Raw genomic sequence first — 21,976 nt, forward strand, 5'->3', positions numbered from 1 at the left:
GAAAATTTTTTTTTCGATGTACATACCCGTGTGGGGTATCAATGGAAAGGTCTTTTAAAATGATATAAAGTTTTCTAAAAAACATTTTTCTTAAAGTGAACGGTTTTTGAGATATCAGCTCTCAAAGTCGTAAAAAGTATGTCCCCCCCCCTCTATTTTTATAACTACGGGGTATAAAATTCTAAAAAAAATAGAGGTGATGCATGCTAATTAACTCTTTCAACGATTTTTGGTTTGATCAAAGTATCTCTTATAGTTTTTGAGATAGGTTGATTTAACTGTAATTTTGGTTAAATATTTGCTGCTACGGAACCCTTTGTGCGCGAGCCCGACTCGCACTTGGCCGGTTTTTTTTTTATTAATTAAAATGCAAACATAGGAACATGAAGGTTATTCTGTTATTTATCATAATAAAAGTCCTAAACTTAAACTGTTTAAAGATTGTTAGAACATTAAACTAATGTTACATGAATAAATATTATGGACCTTTGAGATGGGTAAAACAAGTAAAAAACTTTAAATGTTTTTTTTTTCATATAAAAAGCTATCTCAAAAATATCTGTCATTCATAATCCCAGTCCATACAGAGCGAGGCACGTCGCGAGGCAATTTCCTCGCGCGGCAAACGTGCTTTGTAGACATGCCTCGGCCGGGTAAATGCGTGCGTTATGCTCGGTTGAGCAATATGCCTCGGCTGAGGCAGGCCTATATTGGCTGTTTTGCAGCGTGAGCACATTGCCTCGTGACCTGCCTTGCTCTGTGTGGACCCGGCTAATTAATAGTAAAGTGAGTGTAGTAAATAAATGTTTACATATATTCTGTATATAAGTTAAAATGCTAGTTTTAAATGAGAATAAAATATACGCAATATTTATAAGGCAGTATATTTAATTTTGCATCACTTTTCAAACCTACGCAGGTGCTTTTCACATGCTTTAAGTCGCCATCTTGTATGTAACTTACATATTTTTTTAAATATTCTCTCTCTTTCTTGCTTTTTCATGCTTAAAAACTGTGAGAATAATCTGGAGGCCTAATTTTCAATTTCAAGCGCTCGGTCGTTCACCAAAAATATTAAAACGAGTTGTGAAAACCACTAAGGTGATGCCGAATTTCTTTCTCTTTATCTTAATTCCCCACTTTCTATCAATTTTATAATCCGCAAAGACAGACCGAAGCCCTCCTATGTATACATACAATATTTCACAATAGGACCACCTGACAATCGGCAATGCGGCATCGCTTCTCGGTTAGTATTCCAAAAATACGCACTAAGCGTTTCGCTTCAACATTTCTTTTGCGAACCGCCAAAGAGTGGAATGCCCTGCCTGAGTCTGTGTTTCCGCATGAGTACAATCGAAGTCTCTTTAAAGCGAGAGTAAATAGGTATCTCATAGGTAAGCGTGCTCCACCTTAGACCGCATCATCACTTACCATCAGGTATGATCGTGGTCAAACGTCTACCTACTAAATACTAAAAAAAAACCTCTGGCCAACTCTATTGTAGCAATTGCCAAAGAGTCTTAGGCCTGGCCAGCCATATTAGAACCCATAAAAGACTTAATCCATAGTTGCTGAGGTCACCGTCGCCGAAGTCTTTGAGGAGGACTATATATAGATACATTTTATAATTCAAAAGGTACCCTGAACTCACAGCACCTTATTTATTTATTATTTAGTCACATTTTGTGTATGAGAAATCGCTCTTTAGTATGAAAATGCGTACGCATGCTTTCATCTTTCCGATGCGTAAACATCTTCATACTAACTAGCAATTTCTCATACACAAAATGCGGCTCGATGCTGATAGGTGTGACTTCACCCTTAGTCCGTTTTCATATTATCCGATCCGATATCGGATGGAAGGATTTCAATAGAAAAAATCCAAGATGGCGCCTGTAATGTATGGGATATCGGACCGGATAATAATGAACACGCACTTAAGCGGATTCTTACTATTTACCCCATCTTGATACTTGTCAGGGCAATACAGTCTTCAGTGGCCCATTTCAATCCCTATGTACAGCGGTAAGTTTTACTGTACTGTCTGAAGTTAGCGAACTTCAGACAGTACAGTAAAACTCGTCAAGTGAAGTATAATAAGTACGACTACTTGTCACTGCAGGGCTTACCTAGCCAACGTCACAATACTCACAATCGCTTACGCTTAGCGTATCGCAGCTATACCTCATATTTTTAGCATTAGAGAGAACGTAAAAGCACGAAGCATGGGGTCTTTTATATGAGACATTTTTGCCACAACTGTCAGTATCATAAACAGACATTTTAATAAAATACTCTATTGTTTTCTACACTAAAATTATAAAAGTGAGTTTAATATGTATAATATCTAAATAATACTTACAATTATACATTTAATTTGAAAGTATTTGTTTTAATCTGTATTATTTAAAATTTCCTAATTTAGTTCTGGAAAGGTTGCATATTAAAAAACCTAAAGAAGCAGACATTTGGAACTATCGGTTCATTTTATGAGCTGTCTATGTTATCAATGGTATTTATTTATATATACATATTAATTACGTTATTTTTTATACTAACGCATAGAATTTTATGATACGAGCACTTATTTTACTACTTTATTATTAACTAGCTTTTACCCGCGGCTTCGCCCGCGTAATAAAAGTATTCTTATTGAAACGTTTACAAAAAATAAGATTTTCATTTGGATCCGTAGGTTTCTTTGTAGGTAGGTTCGACGCTATTGATCGAAAAGTGGTAAACCACTTTTTTGGCTGACTGCACCTTACACATATTACTATTGTTTTAAAAGAAATTCTTGCAATGATTGTAGAATTGTTACACAGCGACCACAGCGTAGGTAGTAGGTACGAATATGTATGTATTTTACCTATATGAATATTTATAGTGGGGAAACTTCATACAACCCACATAGCCAGTATATCTCGACGATATGGTCGGTAAGGTAAAAAATACTTCCTTGCATTATCGCTTACAATTTTTTCCATTTTGCTTATACTAATTGCAAACGTAAACATATAAAAGGCAAGCAAACAACGATCCTCTTAGAGCACATTGAATGTAAAAGTTATTACGGATGCAGGATACTCACCGATGCCTACTTACATACTAATCCCTTCCCACTGAGCCACCTGCATTTTACACTGCCTAGATATCGATTGCCGACCGATTATTCCGACCCCTATCCCTATTCTTATCCCCGTCCCTATCTCTATCCTTGTCCCCGTCCCCGTCCCCGTCCCCGTCCCGTCCGTCTCCGTCCCTATCCCTATCCCTATCCCTATCCCTATCCCTATCCCGTTCCTGTCCCTGTCCCTGTCAAATTATCATGCTAGGAGGTGAACTTTGAATAATCTTTTCTTAGTGCTCCTCTAAGGAACTTCCGTGTCAATTTGAAATCTCTTGAACCAGAAGTAAAGATAAATACTAAACCTATACTTATGGCTATTTTGGATATTTTAACCCCATTGCACAACAACAGGGGAGAAAATTTATTTTCCACCTCATTAGATTTTAAAATCGTTGTATTTATCGTGATCAGCGACCCGATAAACCATAAAAACGATACCCATGTGTGATTTTGACTTACCCCCTTTTGCACCCCTTTAGGGGTCAAATTTTCAAAAACCTGAAACACGTATTTAGTCATATGTCTTTAGGAATCCTCTTGTGAAGTTTCGAATAAAATAGTCAAACTAATGTTGTTTCCCCATACAAACTTTGAACCCCCATTTCACCCTTTTAAGAGGAGAATTTTGAAAAATCCTTTCTTAGTGCTCCTCTACGCCATATAAGGAACCGATGTGCTAAATTTGAAATCTCTAGGACCAGCGGTTTCGGCTGTGTGTTGATATATTATGTCAGTTATTCAGTCAGTCAGTTTCTTCTTTTATATATTTTTTGATATTTAAACCCCATTGCACTACAACAGGGGAGACGGTATTTCACTTCCGCCTCGTTAGATTGTAAAAACGTTGTATTTATCGTGATCAGCGACCCGATAAACCATAAAAACGATACCCATATTGATTTTTTGACTTTATCACCCCCTTTTCACCCTTTTAGGGGTTACATTTTCAAAAAACCTGAAACACGTATTCAGTCATATGTCTTAAAGAATCTTCCTGTGAAGTTTCGAATAAAATAGTCAAACTAATCTTGTTTCCCCATACAAACTTTGAACCCCCATTTGACCCCCTTAGGAGGTGAATTTTGGAAAATCCTTTCTTAGTGCTCCTCTACACTATATTAGGAACCTACGTGCCAAATTTGAAATCTCTAGGACCAGCGGTTTCGGCTGTGCGTTGATATGTCTGTCAGTCAGTCAGTCAGTCAGTCAGTCAGTCAGCTTCTTCTTTTATATATTTAGATATTCTATTTTGTGCTGTTTGGTGGCATTCGACTGTGATTAGGATCAACCAGAGACAGGCCCAAGTTGGTTGTAAAACACCGTCACGTAGTCCACTGAAAGTTAGTTTCTCGAATAAGTATATAAATAAATAAATAATCACTCTAATTTTCCTTACCAAATAATCAAATGATGCGGTTAATATACCTACGGGTGCAATTTAAAAATAACTAATATTGACCTGTTATGTTTTGTTCTGGTTAAAATTCTTAACATCTAATATTTGTCCTAAGAAGATAGGTTGACGACGACTGCTTCTTTGTTTACCAAATTTCTAATTCTAAAAAAAAACGAGGTATAGCTATCCCTATCGCTCTTTTACCGCATATCGTTACCGCAGCTAGCTACGTCTATCGCTTTTACGTATTGGCGCGACAGAGTGAGACTGCATTTCTGTCGGCGTCCGGCGTCGAAGATTGCCAATTTGCCATTCGGCTACGCCGGCTGGGCACGAAGCAAAATGCACAAACGCTTACTATCGTTATCATAGCTATCTATGTATATCGCTCTTGCGCATTGGCGCGACAGAGCCAGCAGGCTTGTCAACGATTGTCATTTCGGCTAGGCCGGCTAGTGGCGCGGCAGAGCCAGAGTCACACCTCGGACAATCGCGATCAAATATATGAAGGAGGCGCGTTCATACGCACACAGTCTAAGCTCGTGTAGATAAACGCGTACCATGCCTGTATGAGTGAGATAAGACAGGTCGACTGGTCGCGTTCTTGACAGGCGGTAACTGTGAGGTGACCGAGAGCGGGTGGGCACTTTTAGCGGGGAGCGGGTGTGGCCATACTGTACGATAGTACTCTATTATACTGTGGTAACGCACAATGGCCTCTATGAAGCTAAGTGCGGAAATCGGAACCATATACTGTGGTACCGACAACGACTGTCACTTTGGCTAGGCCTGCTGGGATTACTGCGAGGTTCTAGAGCCCTCTGCAAGAGTGCCCTCGCTAACGAACTCATTGTGATGCATCTGTTTTATGTCTGATGGATAGATATGGAGACTATGTTTCACTGCGCCTATATTCCATACAATACAGACCTGCCATTCCATACATACCTGCGGCAATACAATATACCTATATTAATGGTGTGCTCACGTGTCCGCAGTGTCCACGAACATTTGCCAACAAGATCGGCTACGTCAGCCATTGGCGAGCACACCTGAGACAGCAACGGAATTGAAAGCAGTCGCCGTGGCCGTATCGGCCGTTGAGTCATTATTATTATTCCATATATTTCATTTCCTTATATACCTAATCGATTTAGTCCAATAGGCAAGTATCAAAATGTTTTATTCAAAGATTTCAAAAATATGGACGGGTTTTTTCATAACATGCACCTGTAGTGAGTACCTACTATGAGTTTTTAATAGGTTACTCGATAGCGTAAATGTAACGGATTATGACATTCATTGTATGGAGAAAGTCAAAGACTCTCAAACGGTTACATAATACATGTAGTTAGGACCAAAACGTAGCTACCTACATAGGTAAGACATCTGTGACGTTTACAATTTCTTTTACGGACCGCCACCTGCGTATACGAAAATAGTTAAATTATTTAACGCACTCGGTTGAAGGCCGGGCGCCCAAGGCACCCTCATACATAGAGTCGGGCGAAGCCCGACGCACTCGGTTGAAGGCCGGGCGCCCAAGGCACCATCATACATAGTGTCGGGCGAAGCCCGACGCACTCGGTTGAAGGCCGGGCGCCCAAGGCACCATCATACATAGAGTCGGGCGAAGCCCGACGCACTCGGTTGAAGGCCGGGCGCCCAAGGCACCATCATACATAGTCGGGCGAAGCCCGACGCACTCGGTTGAAGGCCGGGCGCCCAAGGCACCATCATACATAGAGTCGGGCGAAGCCCGACGCACTCGGTTGAAGGCCGGGCGCCCAAGGCACCATCATACATAGAGTCGGGCGAAGCCCGACGCACTCGGTTGAAGGCCGGGCGCCCAAGGCGCCCTCATACATAGAGTTTGGCGAAGCCCGACGCACTCGGTTGAAGGCCGGGCGCCCAAGGCGCCCTCATACATAGAGTTTGGCGAAGCCCGACGCACTCGGTTGAAGGCCGGGCGCCCAAGGCGCCCTCATACATAGAGTTTGGCGAAGCCCGACGCACTCGGTTGAAGGCCGGGCGCCCAAGGCGCCCTCATACATAGAGTTTGGCGAAGCCCGACGCACTCGGTTGAAGGCCGGGCGCCCAAGGCGCCCTCATACATAGAGTTTGGCGAAGCCCGACGCACGTGGTTGAAGGCCCTCATAGTTAGAGTCGAGTGAGGCCATGTACGCGGTCCAACGCCGGGCCAGGGCTGCGTCACTATTTAAATGTACTATCGAACCAACTGATTTATGACCCACTTGGCAGATAATTCGTTTGAGTCTTTAAACCTGTAAGGTCTATCGCTTATAAAACACTTGTTTTAAATACTAACTGAAGTATGTCACTACACACATGACAGTGTCTAATAAAATGATAACACGTTCGTCACCAAGGAAACCCTATCTGCAAGCGAATTTTTTATAATAATGAAATAAATAAATAAATAAAGATAAAGATTGGGGACATCTTACACAGATCAACTTAGCCCCAACCTAAGCAAAGCTTGTACTATGGGTGCTAAGCGACAATGTACATACTTAAATAGATAAATACATACTTATATACATAGAAAACATCCATGACTCAGGAACAAATATCTGTGCTCATCACACAAATAAATGCCCTTACCGGGATTCGAAGTATTTGAACCCAGGACCGCGGCATAGCAGGCAGGCACTACCGACTGAGCCAGACCGGTCGTTTAAGACCGTTTGGCAAAATGAGCTTATAGTTGGTCATTATCAGTTGGTTCGATAGTATCTAGGTAATTTCGCATTGTAGGTAGGTTTATTAGGTAATGTTTTAAATAATTGTTCTATTAAATTTCGAAATTCAAAATTGATTTATTTAACTTAGGATTGGACAGTGTGTAACAGCTAGAATACCAAAGCCGTTTAAAATCGCAAATTATAAATCGTATTATTTACGTTGCCGCGATTTTTTTTTTCTAACAACATGTAATACCACAAGAACAGGAAAACGCTAAGCACTTTTATAGTTCGATTGTCCGCGGATAAATTATTAATGTAGGTAATAATACATTACTATGCAACTTACCTAACATTTAATTATATTTTTGCATATCGTCGAGTTACAAGACAATAAAAAAAAAACAAAATTAAGCATAAATTAATCGTGTTTTGTTTTGATACTATTTCAGTTCTGAATGGCTCTGAACTTATAGTAGTACTTTCTTAAGTACATGATTTTTGCTTGTCGCTCGACTATGTAGTTTCCATAAGGTGTAGGTAAATTATCTGCGTGTCTCGTGCTAACACATTTCCTCTATATTTTAAAATAAATATTATATTAAAAGGATAGGTACGGTCAACCATTTTGAAAACTAGGCCTCTCTAGGACCCTGTCTTATTGACACCATGTTTTATTTGCTGTAGAAGTCACCTTGACGGTTACTGAGAAAAGCTTCTACAGTGGCCTAGGGTTCAAAATGGTTGACTGTACCTATGGTTTTATTAGGTTAAAAAAAAAAAGATATGAACCTATGTAAAAAAATATTGTTTAATTAATACGAACTACACTGAAAATTATTGACAAAATCCTTCCATTTGGCGTTAAACTTTTCAATCGCTTTTGTTTTAGCGTCTCCCTTTAGCGCACTATACCTCAAAGAGTTCAAAGCTAATTGTTTTAACAATCTTAAATCTGACGTCTTACTAGCCACTCCCATGAAGGCTACATAAAAGTCATCAGACAGAGGATCCGCCTCCCAAGCCCCAGGGTCATCACTGGATATAACCACAGGGAACCCATGAGCAAAGAACGAAGCCAAAGGGTGGTTCCGAACGTCTTGCACCAAAGATAACACAGCGTTCGATATCACGTTCACTTCCAACCCTATGTCACGCTTCAGTACCTCCTCAATCAACACAGGGTGTTTAGGCAAAGCGTAAGCGTGCCCTATTCGCTTCGCTCCCAATAAAATAGCATCAACAAGATTGTCATCCGTCGATGTCCCATACCAATCTGTCTCCCCGGCGTGAAAGAAATACGTCAACTCCCCAGCGGCCGCTGTCAACTGCGGCACGAAATCTAGCAATGGTTTTCCTAAATCCTCTTGCCCGACCAAATCGAAACCACCGAAGAAATCCTGTACCTCCGATTTGACCCTTTTCGCGATTTGCAAGTATAACGCCAAGGCGTTTGTATCCACATTTCTTGGCGGAGCGTATATAACTTTGGCACCAATAAAATCTGGGTAATTTTTCACAAATCTATCTGCGATTTTCTTGTACGCTTTAGCGGTGACTACAGGGTCGTAGACCGTTCCATCCAACTCGTATAAAGGCGGTAGTATGGTTCTCACTTCTACATACATGATGTTGTCTTCTCTGAACGTTTTTAGTACGTCATAAAAGTATTGTTCCCAAACAGGGCGGTAGGATAGCATCGGGAATATTGTGCTGAAATAACCCATGAATGCACTCCAAGTGTTTTTGATACAAGGATAGTCGTGAGCTGGATCGTCTACTACCATTGTAAAGTGTCTCCGTAGCTCAGCATCAAATTTCTTGACATTGTTAGAAATCTTTCTGGCATCCCGCATTAATTTCCAATTACATTTAGTATCCGGTACTTTATTTGAAAACTTCAACGACACCATATTGTTATCAAAACAAACATAAAGACCGTCCGTGTAAGTTATGTTTAGCAAATAATCTGGTCCAAGCAATCCTACATCGTGTAAATGCAGCGCCGCGCCTTTAGGCATGTCCTTGATGATTTTATACACATTCGAATTCCTTATTCCGTCTTTGTACTTAAAGAAATGTTGGGAAAAGTTGAAGTATTCAGGATGTTCGAACGCGTAATCTAGCTCGTCGCATTTGTGTTTCATCAGGCAGTTGTTTATTTTGGTTTCTTGCTTTGTGAGATTGATGTTACCTCCAAGCGTGCGTTTGTATTCATCTTGTAGTATTTGTGCTCGTTTATTCATGTGGTCACTACATTCAGTGGGGTATTTATAAGCGAGTAGTATTATCAAAGTGAGAGCCCGCATGGCGAGGTCACGCTACCGGCGCGCACGGATCGTCACTGAGTTCCGTACGAACAATGACCCTCCTTGTATCAATAACCGAACATTGTGTTCCGCTGTCGATTAAATACGTGCGTGTTCTCAGTTTATATTGCTTAGTCATAACATAATTTGATGCTTAGTCAAGTTGACAATGCGAAGGTGATCGCAATCACACACGTATACTTGCGAAAACGATTTTAGTACGTTTTTTGTGTGATTCAATAACTACACTATGATTATTTAATTTCACGTGCAATTTTATGGAATTGTAAGCATTATTTACTAAATAAATACATCCTGCCGAAAGATTCACATAGGAAACATATTTTTTTAGTCAGTTTAACAATAACAATCGTTATGTTACGTGGATACCTACACATGTAAACCTTATGTAAACATGCACTTATTATCTTACTACATACTCGTTGGTCACTAAAACATCTCACCTTCTGCTGCTAACTGTACCCGAGTCTAAATGATAACATCCTGTTATTTTAAGACACAAATAAAAAAAAACCCGCCGCAAAAAGTTCTATGTATGTATGTATGTAAACACTTTATTGTACATAAGACAAGTTAGGACATAGAAATACAGTATAGTTATGGTGTACAAAGGCGAACTTATCCCTATAAGGGATCTCTTCCAGTCAACCTTTGATCGAATTGAGTTCTCGTGCAATAATTAAAGTTTCATCCTCATTTCAAACTTTTTATGTCCAAAAATAGAGGTGCCGATTGCGACAATTTTGCACCAAAGTGTATTTCAATTTTAATAACGAAAGTTTTGTTTTACTACGGCATAATACTTATCTAACTGGTGCATTGTAAGAAATTTCAGTAGGTATACCCCCGTACATGCAACATGACTCACCAGTAAACAATAATTGCAAACTAAAAATATGCGTTGTTTACATTTCTAGCACATTTTCTGTTATCGCAAAATAATCAAAAACCCATGCAAAACTCCAAGTCTAGAACGAGCCCAACTATTTTAGTTTAAGTCAATACGGGGATAAGTGTGTTTGGCTTTTTTTACTCATTTTAAGAGGTGTTTTTGCGAGTTCAACTTTTGCTACGTACTTCCTACTCACGATTAGTGGGAAACGTATATAATTATGAACTCCTAATAAACACTGATGATTGTTTACAGGGCAGGGTGCTTAGCCGAATGGCACAAACGCTCACGGAACGAACGCTCGTAGATATATATCTCGCTCGTGCGTATTGGCGCGACAGAGCCAGACTACCTTTCGCGGAGTTTCGTTTTCGTTTCGCGTCTCATAAATGCCATTCGGCTACGGCACCATACACACTTCTCCGAATGACACACCTCTTCTATTACGAGTAACCACAGGAGTTACAGAGGTAATAAGTATTGGTGTTTATTAGGAAAACAAACTAGGTACTTAACTATAATATAATACTCTGAAAATGAGTGCATAGCAATCGTCATTGACGCCAGAGGTAAGTGTAGGTATAAGTGACGGGAATTACAAATATCAGCACCGATAGCATGTCCCTATCGCACTTACAAATAGTGCGATAGGGGGCCTTCTCGAAAGGTACCTACCTACTTACAAGCCTTGTATTACAAGTGTGCGAACTGTCAAATCGTATGGGTTGTCATGGAAACACTTGTAATACAAGGCTTGTACCTTTCGAGAAACGGGCCCCTGGCAGACAAACTACTACTACACTATTTGTAAGTGAGATAGGGATGGCCCGATGTTTTATCGTTTATCGCGCGACCATGCTATCGGTGCATGTTTTATCATTTATCGCGCGACCATACTTGCCTGCCTGAACACGCATTTTAACGCTTTAGTCATAGATTCGTTCCGATATTTGTGAGCACTTTGCCCGTCCCCATATATCAGGTGGTGACCGTACCAGTATCAACCACTGCATCTACGTATCTTTTGCCAACTCAAAATACGGGTAAGTAATACGAGATATAAGAACGTATCGTATATTACTTATAAAATATACGCTCACTTTGTATAAGCTTGTTCAGCATAACGTTCACTGGTTATAATGCTCAAAATCGATAATAGCAAATAATCTAATTTCGAAGTGGATAATGTTTATTCTCTATAATATCAGTGTATATAAAGATTAACGTATATAACGTTAGGGAGACCTAATGTTTATAAGATATATTAATCAATTATTCTAACATCAAAAGGTGTAATGTTCATAATATCTAAGATCTATGTTTATAACGTTTGGGATACCCAATATTAATAACATATATTTTTCAATTAATCTAACATCAAAAGGCGTAATGTTCATTCTGTGTGTAAGATTTTAAATGCATAATAACCTAACTTAACCCACTTTCTTAGCAACAGTTTTGTGTGCGGGTCGCAGTTCTATCCTAACCTAAACCTACTTTCTTAGCAACAGTTTTGTGTGGGGGTCGCAGTTCTAACCTAACCTAAACCTACTCTCTTAGCAACAGTTTTGTATGGGGGTTGCAGTTCTAACCTAACCTAAACCTACTTTCTTAGCAACAGTTTTGTGTGGGGGTCGCAGTTCTAACCTAACCTAAACCTACTTTCTTAGCAACAGTTTTGTGTGGGGTCGCAGTTCTAACCTAACCTAAACCTACTTTCTTAGCAACAGTTTTGTGTGGGGTCGCAGTTCTAACCTAACCTAAACCTACTTTCTTAGCAACAGTTTTGTGTGGGGTCGCAGTTCTAACCTAACCTAAACCTACTCTCTTAGCAACAGTTTTGTATGGGGGTCGCAGTTCTAACCTAACCTAAACCTACTTTCTTAGCAACAGTTTTGTGTGGGGTCGCAGTTCTAACCTAACCTAAACCAACTTTCTTAGCAACAGTTTTGTGTGGGGGTCGCAGTTCTAACCTAACCTAAACCTACTTTCTTAGCAACAGTTTTGTGTGGGGGTCGCAGTTCTAACCTAACCTAAACCTACTCTCTTAGCAACAGTTTTGTATGGGGGTCGCAGTTCTAACCTAACCTAAACCTACTTTTTTTTTTTTATATACTACGTCGGTGGCAAACAAGTATACGGCCCGCCTGATGTAAAGCGGTCACCGTAACCTATGGACGCCTGCAACTCAAACAGTGTCACATGCGCGTTGCCACCCCATTAGAAACTTGTACATTCCCTTTTGCTGTGTTAAGTACACAGCAAAAAGGAGTGTACAAGTTCCAAGGAGGGTTCGGGTTGCCGACGACTCAAAGGACAATAAACGGAACAAGTTAGTTCCGTAAGTCCTCCCGTCATCAGCACACCGCACCCTCGTTGAGCTCTGGCAACCTTACTCACCGACAGGAACACAACACTATGAGTAGGGTCTAGTGCTATTTGGCTGCGGTCTTCTGTAAGGCGGAGGTACTACCCCAGTTGGGCTCTGCTCTAGATTCGAACGAGACGATATCCGCTGTGCTGTGCCCTACCACACAAAGCGGAATATCATTCGCTATGCCCTACCTCCTCCTAAATACTTTCTTAGCAACAGTTTTATGTGGGGGTCGCAGTTCTAACCTAACCTAAACCTACTTTCTTAGCAACAGTTTTGTTTGGGGATCGCAGTTCTAACCTAACCTAAACCTACTTTCTTAGTAACAGTTTTGTGTGGGGGTCGCAGTTCTAACCTAACCTAAACCTACTTTCTTAGCAACAGTTAAATGTTATATATGGAGAACGGTATGGTGTATAAACTGATATTAAGCTAATATTATAATCGTTATATTAAGTAATGTTATTTATGGTGGACGGTATACTTAGTGTATGGTATCTAAACTGAAATTAGCTAATTTAAATATTATATTAAGAAATGTTATGCATGGTGAACGGTATCCGTTGTGTATGGTATATAAACTGAAATTAAGTAACGTAAACGTTATACTAAAAACCGGCCAAGAGCGTGTCGGGCCACGCTCAGTGTAGGGTTCCGTAGTTTTTCGTATTTTTCTCAAAAACTACTGAACCTATCAAGTTCAAAATAATTTTCCTAGAAAGTCTTTATAAAGTTCTACTTTTGTGATTTTTTTCATATTTTTTAAACATATGGTTCAAAAGTTAGAGGGGGGGGGGCGCACTTTTTTTTCCTTTAGGAGCGATTATTTCCGAAAATATTAATATTATCAAAAAACGATCTTAGTAAACCCTAATTTATTTTTAAATACCTATCCAACAATATATCACACGTTGGGGTTGGAATGAAAAAAAATATCAGCCCCCACTTTACATGTAGGGGGGGTACCCTAATAAAACATTTTTTTCCATTTTTTATTTTTGCACTTTGTTGGCGTGATTGATATACATATTGGTACCAAATTTCAGCTTTCTAGTGCTAACGGTTACTGAGATTATCCGCGGACGGACGGACGGACGGACGGACAGACGACATGGCGAAACTATAAGGGTTCCTAGTTGACTACGGAACCCTAAAAACGTTATGTGAAACTAATATTATGGCAATTCAGCGTTATTTCTTACAAAAGTATTGATGTTGGTGTTATATCTAACGTTCATTATTGCTGCTGAACGTTAGTAACATGAAATTATATATATTAACGTTATATCTCGTGGGACGCACCCCAAAATACATACAAGTAGTACCTATCCATAAGTCTTCTAATACCTACATCTTAACGCAGGCACAACTACCTATCCACAGACAAGAGAAGCACTTGACATTATTACACACAGTAATCAGAAGATTAAAGCGCAAGTGACATCCATCTCAAAATTCACATGACGCGCCGAGCAGCCATATTTTTTTTAACGAATACCTACAGCGGGGCGGTACGACGAAGTACCACTTGTGTACCCCAACCCTTTGCATAAAATCAGCATGGCGTAGTTCTTGCATTTCTTTTTTTTTAAGTTTCTTTGCTTTGAAAGTGAACCCTTTTGAGCGCGGTCCGCGGCTGTAATTTACACCACTAAGTGTTTTGACGAACGTTTAGGTATACGTACAAAGGCGCGGATTTAGTTTCTTTTTCATGGTTTCTTAGCTGCTTTTTAATTTAAAAGATTCGTTCTTTAGAAAGGTAGCTTTAGCTACCTTTTTTATTTATTAAAAATGTTTGTTAAGGGTTATTATTTTATTTTTATTCAAGTAGAAAAATGGTCAGTTTTCGCAATGAAAAATACGAACCACGACATCCGCACATGGACATTAAACTATACATATGCAAAACTCCGTCCCACATGTATTTTTCAGTATGTAACGGTATAGTTTCTCGTCTTAAATTTTTAATTCGTTTTGCGAACCTAAAAAGGTAAAACGCTCAGGGAAAAAAAACAAAAAAAAATACAGACCACGAAATACGAACCACGACATCCGCACATGGACATTAAACTATACATATGCAAAACTCCGTCCCACATGTATTTTTCAGTATGTAACGGTATATAGTTTCTCGTCTTAAATTTTTTAATTCGTTTTGCGAACCTAAAAAGGTAAAACGCTCAGGAAAAAAAAAACAAAAAAATACAGACGAATTGAGAACCCCCTTATTTGAGATTTGGGCGACGGTTAAAAATGTAAATGATAAATAAAAAGTAATTCATAAATACATGGGACAGTTCTGAATGTTTTTTTTTTTTGATAGTCCTATTCAGTTTTTAAGATCATAGAAATTTTCAATACCCAAGTTGACTGACGTGGGATATTTCAGGTCCATCGAAAACATAAATTATTGTCCCTAAACGAGGCTGGCTCGGCCATCTGGAAAGGATGGCAGAGGATCGTGGTGTGAGGAGAGCATAGTGGGACACTCGGGTGGAAAACGTCTGCGTGGGCGTCCCAGATATCGCTGGTGCGAGGAAGCCCTGAAAGACCTGCCCGCACTCGGTAGCTATAGGTACCCAACTTTCGTGAAGTGGTGCAGGATAGGGCAGAGTGGCGATCTCTTGTGTCGGAGGCCAAGATCCTTTTTGGGTCGCTGAGCCAGTGAAATAAGTAAGTAAACGAAACACCCTGTAGTCGCTATCATCTATAATAAACTATAGATAAATTCTCAGGAGGTCAGTTGATGTACGTCAGACTTCAGATAGTTCAGATGACATGTTTAGACTTCATATCAATAAATTGCTTGATAACGAAGTATGTTACCCACTTCTATTCGGTTTTTTTTTGACTTGAGTGCCTACTGTAACCGTTGTAGGGATGGAGAGTGACATAGGCTATTTTTGTCTCTTTCTAACACGAGCGAAGCCGCGGGCAAAAGTTAGTACTTATATAAATAAATAAATCTATAGGATCAACATTCTTATATCAAAGTATTTAGGTCAATATTATGTTTAATTCAACGTGTTTTTATTGATTTCCGTTAACTCCCAAGAGAAGGTTGTTTAGGTGAATTAAAATTTATTTCTCTAAGAAACTAGTGTTAACTCTTACTGGCATAGAGTTATGAAATAAAAATAATTTAATGCAGGTTCAATAAGTGTAGTACGGCCTTTATAACTTCTTAGTATTATTCATTATGACATGTGACGTCAAGTACTTGACATTAGGTAACTAGAATTTACTAGAACGTTATTCTTAACACTGATTAATTAATTTACAGATGTAGTGCGAAAAGGGTTTCCTTCGTGTTTTTCCGGAAACCTTCGTATTTGTCATGCTAGTTCAGTCAATGTCAAGACATCTAGTACTGAGACTGACTGTTCGTAGGTTTCCGTAACAATATGAAGGCAAATCTTTTTGCACTACATCTGTGTTATGTATGATGATGATGGAAAAAAAATTTTTTCTCAAACATGCAATGAAATATTGTCTTTACGTTCCTTAAAATGGGCTGGGAAGTATCGCTTTTTGGGCGCAACAACTCGAGAGGACTGTAAAGGGATTTCATATTATTTTTTAGGCCTAGGCCTGCAAAGTAACTTTTTTTTATAAAATATTGTCCTTTAGAGCATTTTTTTTATTTCATTGTATGTTTGAGAAAAGCACAATACATGCCTCGGCGTGAAAACGGATTCCCGGCCTCGTATCCCTATCCGTATATACCCACTTGGCCGGAAATCCTCATTTTCCCGGCCTCTGATGTAATGTACTATTTTTCGAATTCACAATTTCGGAAAACAAAAAAACACGGTGTATAATAGTAATTATACTATGTTGCAGGCTGTACTATCAGAAATAATAATTATACCACTTGTTATCCCACAAACATAACAAATACACACGCGCATTGTATAATAATAAAGTCATATTATGCATACATAATATTAAGTCATATTACTTCCTTACAACTCGATATTATTATACCACTTTAGATAGGTATTCGCATTTTTAACGATAACATAACGTATCGGCACCGTAAAAACAGTCTTATGACAACAAAAAATGATAAATATCATATAATGTATTCGATAACAGAACTTGGTAACAGAAATAAAATGCCTACCCGCTTAAGAGGAGGTGTAGTCCAGAATTGCAGCTTGTCAAAAATTATGTTTATGGGCTCCGGTTTCGGGCACTGGCAAAAATTAGTAGAAATTAAAAAAAAAGAGGCACTAGTCGCCCCTTTCACATCATTCAACGTGGGAAAACGGGATGACACTACTAATATGTTGCCACTTTTTATTAAAAGCTTTTATTTACTTTTACCTGTCCCGTTGTCTGTCTGTAATCAAATCTTGCAAGTTAAATTTGACCCACTTCCCGGTGTTCGATTGAGCTGAAATTCTGCACCCATATATATTTAAATCACGTGAAAATGCAATATTATGGTATCATGGAGCTGATCTGATGATGGAACAGGTGGCCATAGGAACTCTGTAATGAAATGTATCCCCATCGAGTAAGGGGTTTTTAGAAACGTCTCGGAAAGCAGTAGACGACTCTTGAAAGACAAGTACAGTCGGGGACGAAAGCTTGTGCCAAAAATGAAATATTTGCGAAAAAGCTTATTAAAGCCTGGCGTCCACTTCCACGAAATCAAGTCGCGTCGAATCGAGTCCTCTAAACTTTTACTGTGAACGGTGAATTCGATTCGACGCATCGTCAATGGACGCAGTTTCATAATAATCCTTGATACCTACCTACCTACTAAGCCTAAAAAGCGCTGGTGGCCTAGCGGTAAGAGCGTGCGACTTTCAATCCGGAGGTCGCAGGTTCGAACCCCAGCTCGTACCAATGAGTTTTTCGGAACTTATGTGCGAAATGTCATTTGATATTTGCCAGTCGCTTTTCGGTGAAAGAAAACATCGTGAGGAAACCGGACTAATCCCAATAAGGCCTAGTTACCCTTCGGGTTGGAAGGTCAGATGGTAGTCGCTTTCGTAAAACTAGTGCCTACGCCAAATCTTGGGATTAGTTGTCAAAGCGGACCCCAGGCTTCCATGAGCCGTGGCAAATGCCGGGATAACGCAAGGAGGATGAGGATGATGACCTATCTACCTACTCTTTTTTGCCAGATCGCAGGAAGAAAAAAGTTCGCGGTGGGGATTACAGCCATGGTTTTTTTTTATTTACTCTTGAAGTATTGTACATCTCAAAACAGGAAAAATAATCGTTACCTATCTACAGCAGTGTAAGAAGGAAAACAACAAGCGGTTCTAGTGCAATTATAAAAAGCGATATCTTTTCAGACCTTTAATTTAAATTTCTTAGAAATATTAGTTTTGTTTTAAATTTCTTGTGTAAAATTTTTACATTAAAAATATAGGCACTAATTATAGCATGGTAATGGTACCTACAACTGAAATTAAGATTTTTTTCTTTATTATAACCAGCTGCCCAGATCCCAGAACAAATTATAGGTACCTAATTTCCATATGATTTTTATGGCATTTTCGTTTATTTCAAACACGTACAGTTAAAATTTAAGCATTTTGCGCTAGCCTCGTCTTAAGATAAAGGGATAAAGGCCCGAAATAATATTGATAGTTTATCAGTTATTATCCTACATTTGAATGCCACAGTTTTTGATTAAAATCAACGCCGTGACATCGATTGTAGTAGCTCCGTCGGCGCCGGTGCATAAACTACCTTCAATTCAAACACACGTTTCGTATCAAACTATGAGAAAGCAGCCTTGATCTCGTTCTTATAAAGTTGAGTGAACTGCTGTTGACATTATTCTACAACCATGTGGGCACTTACCGCTTGTTTACTATTCGTAACTTCAGTGATTTCGAATCAAGTTAAAACAGTGCAAGATGAAAGGAACTATCTTTTGAATAAAGAACTTGACATGATGGTGGGAAGTGATATTGTTTTAAGCGACAGTGAAATGGTTGCTAATGAAACTATAATGGCGCTTAAACTACACGAGTTGGATAACGGTTTTAAAAATCCTCAGCTATTCCGCTGCTCGAAACACTTCTTTGAATACAAGGATGCTGTTAAGGAAACTCCTTTGTATAAAATTATGCAGAAAATGCCAAAAGGAGCAGTTTTGCATGCTCACGATACTGGGTTGTTGGGCCCTGATTACGTCTTAAATTATACATACTGGGACGATCTACACATTTGCTACGAAGATGACACCGTAAAATTTCTGTTTTCACGTGACACTCCAAATACCCCTTGTGGCAACCAATGGATGTTACTGAAGAACGCGAGATATTCATCTGGAAATGTTGAAAAATTTGATGCTGAACTAAGAAAACACTTTACCATCGTTATTGGCAAGCCTCTAGATGTTTATACTGACATTAATAAAGTGTGGACGAAGTTTCAAAATTATTTCATCAGTACCAGTGGGTTAATGTACTATAAACCACTTTGGGAGCAATACTTCTACGACACTTTGAAAGCATTCAGAGAAGATAACATCATGTATATTGAAATGCGAAGTGTTTTGCCAGAGTTGTACGCAGTGTTGTCACATACAATTTGAACAAAATGGTAGACCAGGGTGAAAAAATAGGTAGAAACTGGTAGAATTAGAAACGAAAAATAGGTAGATCTACCTGTTTTAATACCATCTAAGGTAAGTCCAGTTTTAATGATTAAAAATGCTTCTAAACTATTAAAAATATATTTATTAGTTTACTTGGTGAGTTCTTTATGGTGTTTATACATGTTTTTGTTAAAATATTTTAAACACAAGCTAGCGTCTCCGAGAGCTGCCACTGTCAGGCTGTCAGAAGTGTCAGTGTCATGTCATTGTCAAATGACACTGTCACTGTCACTACCAGGCTGTCAGTGTCAAAACTGTCAAACATCAAGACTTTCAAGCTGACTCACCCACAGATTATTCACTAAACACGTTCCGATTTAAGTAAAATACTGTAATTATAACCTCCTAAGGCCCAAGGTCCTTCCTATAGTAATAATTAAGTTGGTCATTCAGACCCAGCTTCTTCAACGACTGTATAGTCATAGCGTACCACGGTCCTACCAGTAGGACTTATTATAAAAGCCATAATTTTGATTTAAAATTTCGTGCCAATCTAAACTGACATTACGATTTTCTAGAGGGGTATTTGAGTTTGAATGTGAACACACTCATAAGCTTGAAAAATAAAAACAAAGTGTCAAACTGACAAGTTACAGACGGCGACATTGGGTATTCCGTGAAGGAGAGGTTAGTAAATCCAATTTTATTCATGTAATCTTGAGTAATTTTTTACTAATTTTTAAAATTATCTTCTTTTTTATTAGTTATTTTACGGAGTTAAGTAATAATTTCTTTGATTTTGCTTATATTTTACGAAATACGGGATGTAAAAATATTAAGTCCTATGAGTAGTATCTCAGGTTTATACAAATACATAATTTAATAATAATTTTTGTGATGGTTGCAAAAACTGACACATATTGCTTTTATTGTTGTAGGATTAAATGACAGAGAAACATAATTCGCTCTTAGGGAATCAGAAATAGCAACTGAAGATGAAGAAACAGACTTTTGCGACATAAAACTCATAGAAACAAATTTTGTACAAACAAGATCCCGGTATGATTCCTCTAGTTCCTATGTCGATATTTCTCTGTCAGAACTAATTTCAAAGCCTAACCATGGCAGAACCCGATATTTTGCCGTGCAGCTTCTGGACGTCGTCGAGGAGCGCCTACAAGAGGACGATCTCAGGCTCGCAGTGGAGTAACGTTCGTCCAAGACTGATGAAAAGTAATTAGTGCATTATATTATTTAAATAAGACTATTATTGTATTCATTCAATAAAACTAAAAAAGAAACAAATCTTTAAGTGATTTTTTTTATTTTCTTAATATAAATTACGTTTTTTATAAGCCCATGGTCCTTCCTGTAGGACTTTTTTAATTAAAATCAAATTATCCGAAAAGGCATCATAAACTGATAATAAATATGCCCCAAAGCTGTTGGTGGCATACAAGTACAATAACATTTAAAAAATGTGTTCCTAATGTTTGGGCCTGAACGAGTATAAAACAATAGTACTACTGGTAGTACCGTGGTTCGCAATGACTAGGGTCCGAATCTCGCCTTGGGCCTTAGGAGGTTAAGACAGGTAAAACTTAATTTCGTAACACGCATGGAGAATTTTCTACAATAGTAATATTTTAGAAAATAGGTAGATTTAGGACCGAAATAGGTAGACAGGTAGACGGGAGGCAAAATAGGTAGATCTACCTATAAATAGGTAGATGTGACAACACTGGTTGTACGATTTAGACGGTAACACCTATGATGCCGTGGCGACGGCTGAGATATACAAAAAGGTACTAGACAGGTTTGTTAGTGACTATCCAGATTTTTTCGGAGTTCGGTTAATCTATGCGCCTCTAAAACTGGGAGACTCAGATACTGTTAAACAGTATATTCGAACAGCAAATGTCATAAAGAAGAAGTTACCTGGTTTCTTCGCTGGTTTCGACCTGGTTGGCCAAGAGGATATATCTCCGTCTTTAATCAATTATTTGCCTGAATTAGTTGACGCGGCTGACGAATTGGATTACTTCCTTCACGCTGGTGAGACAAATTGGCTAGGTTTGAGCGATGAGAACATTTTTGATGCTATAGCACTGAATACTAAACGTATAGGGCATGGTTACGCTATAGCTAAGCACCCACTTCTGAAAGAAGAAGTTAAGAGAAGAGGAATAGCGTTGGAAGTGAACGTTGTGTCTAACCATGTTTTGAAATTGGTTGAAGATGTGAGAAATCATCCTTTAGCGTCTTTCCTCGCTGAGGGTATGCCTGTAGTGTTATCTAGCGATGACCCTGGAGTGTGGGAGGCGGATCCTTTGTCCCATGACTTCTACTTAACGTTTTTAGGAGTGGCTAGTCGGCGTGCTGACTTAAGGCTTCTAAAGAAGCTAGCTTTGAATTCTTTATATTACAGCACATATCCTGATAAAGAGAAGATTGTGTTTGAGTTTGAGAAGCGGTGGACCAAGTTTATTGGCAATGGCGAATTTATAGAAGCGTTTTGATCATAATCCAGAAAATAAGGTAATACCTAACTAAGGATGGTGGGTTGTATGATTGTGTT

At 38.9% G+C, this 21,976-nt stretch overlaps 2 protein-coding genes across 2 annotated transcripts; one reads left to right on the forward strand and one right to left on the reverse strand.

Moving 5' to 3' along the window:
* Window positions 1-8,023: 8,023 nt before the first annotated feature.
* On the reverse strand, window positions 8,024-9,670 carry LOC125236454 (adenosine deaminase 2-like). The gene has a single exon (XM_048143265.1). It carries the CDS (start codon window positions 9,541-9,543, stop codon window positions 8,050-8,052), a length of 1,494 nt encoding a protein of 497 aa, XP_047999222.1. The 5' UTR covers window positions 9,544-9,670; the 3' UTR covers window positions 8,024-8,049.
* An 8,771-nt stretch (window positions 9,671-18,441) lies between these two features.
* LOC125236405 (adenosine deaminase 2-like) lies at window positions 18,442-21,976 on the forward strand. Its single transcript, XM_048143195.1, has 2 exons — window positions 18,442-19,364; window positions 21,143-21,976. The coding sequence occupies exons 1-2, from the start codon at window positions 18,643-18,645 to the stop codon at window positions 21,915-21,917; spliced, it is 1,497 nt and encodes a 498-aa protein (XP_047999152.1). The 5' UTR covers window positions 18,442-18,642; the 3' UTR covers window positions 21,918-21,976.

This window comes from Leguminivora glycinivorella, chromosome 19, assembly GCF_023078275.1.
Source record: "Leguminivora glycinivorella isolate SPB_JAAS2020 chromosome 19, LegGlyc_1.1, whole genome shotgun sequence".
NCBI classification, from domain to species: Eukaryota; Metazoa; Arthropoda; class Insecta; order Lepidoptera; family Tortricidae; genus Leguminivora; species Leguminivora glycinivorella.

Excerpts from the sequence above, each read along its gene's own strand:
- LOC125236405 (XM_048143195.1), top strand. The coding sequence starts at position 18,643 with ATGTGGGCACTTACCGCTTGTTTACTATTCGTAACTTCAGTGATTTCG. Across the intron at positions 19,365-21,142 it reads ATGCGAAGTGTTTTGCCAGA|GTTGTACGATTTAGACGGTA; the intron begins GTTGTACGCAGT and ends GTGACAACACTG.
- LOC125236454 (XM_048143265.1), bottom strand. The coding sequence starts at position 9,543 with ATGCGGGCTCTCACTTTGATAATACTACTCGCTTATAAATACCCCACT.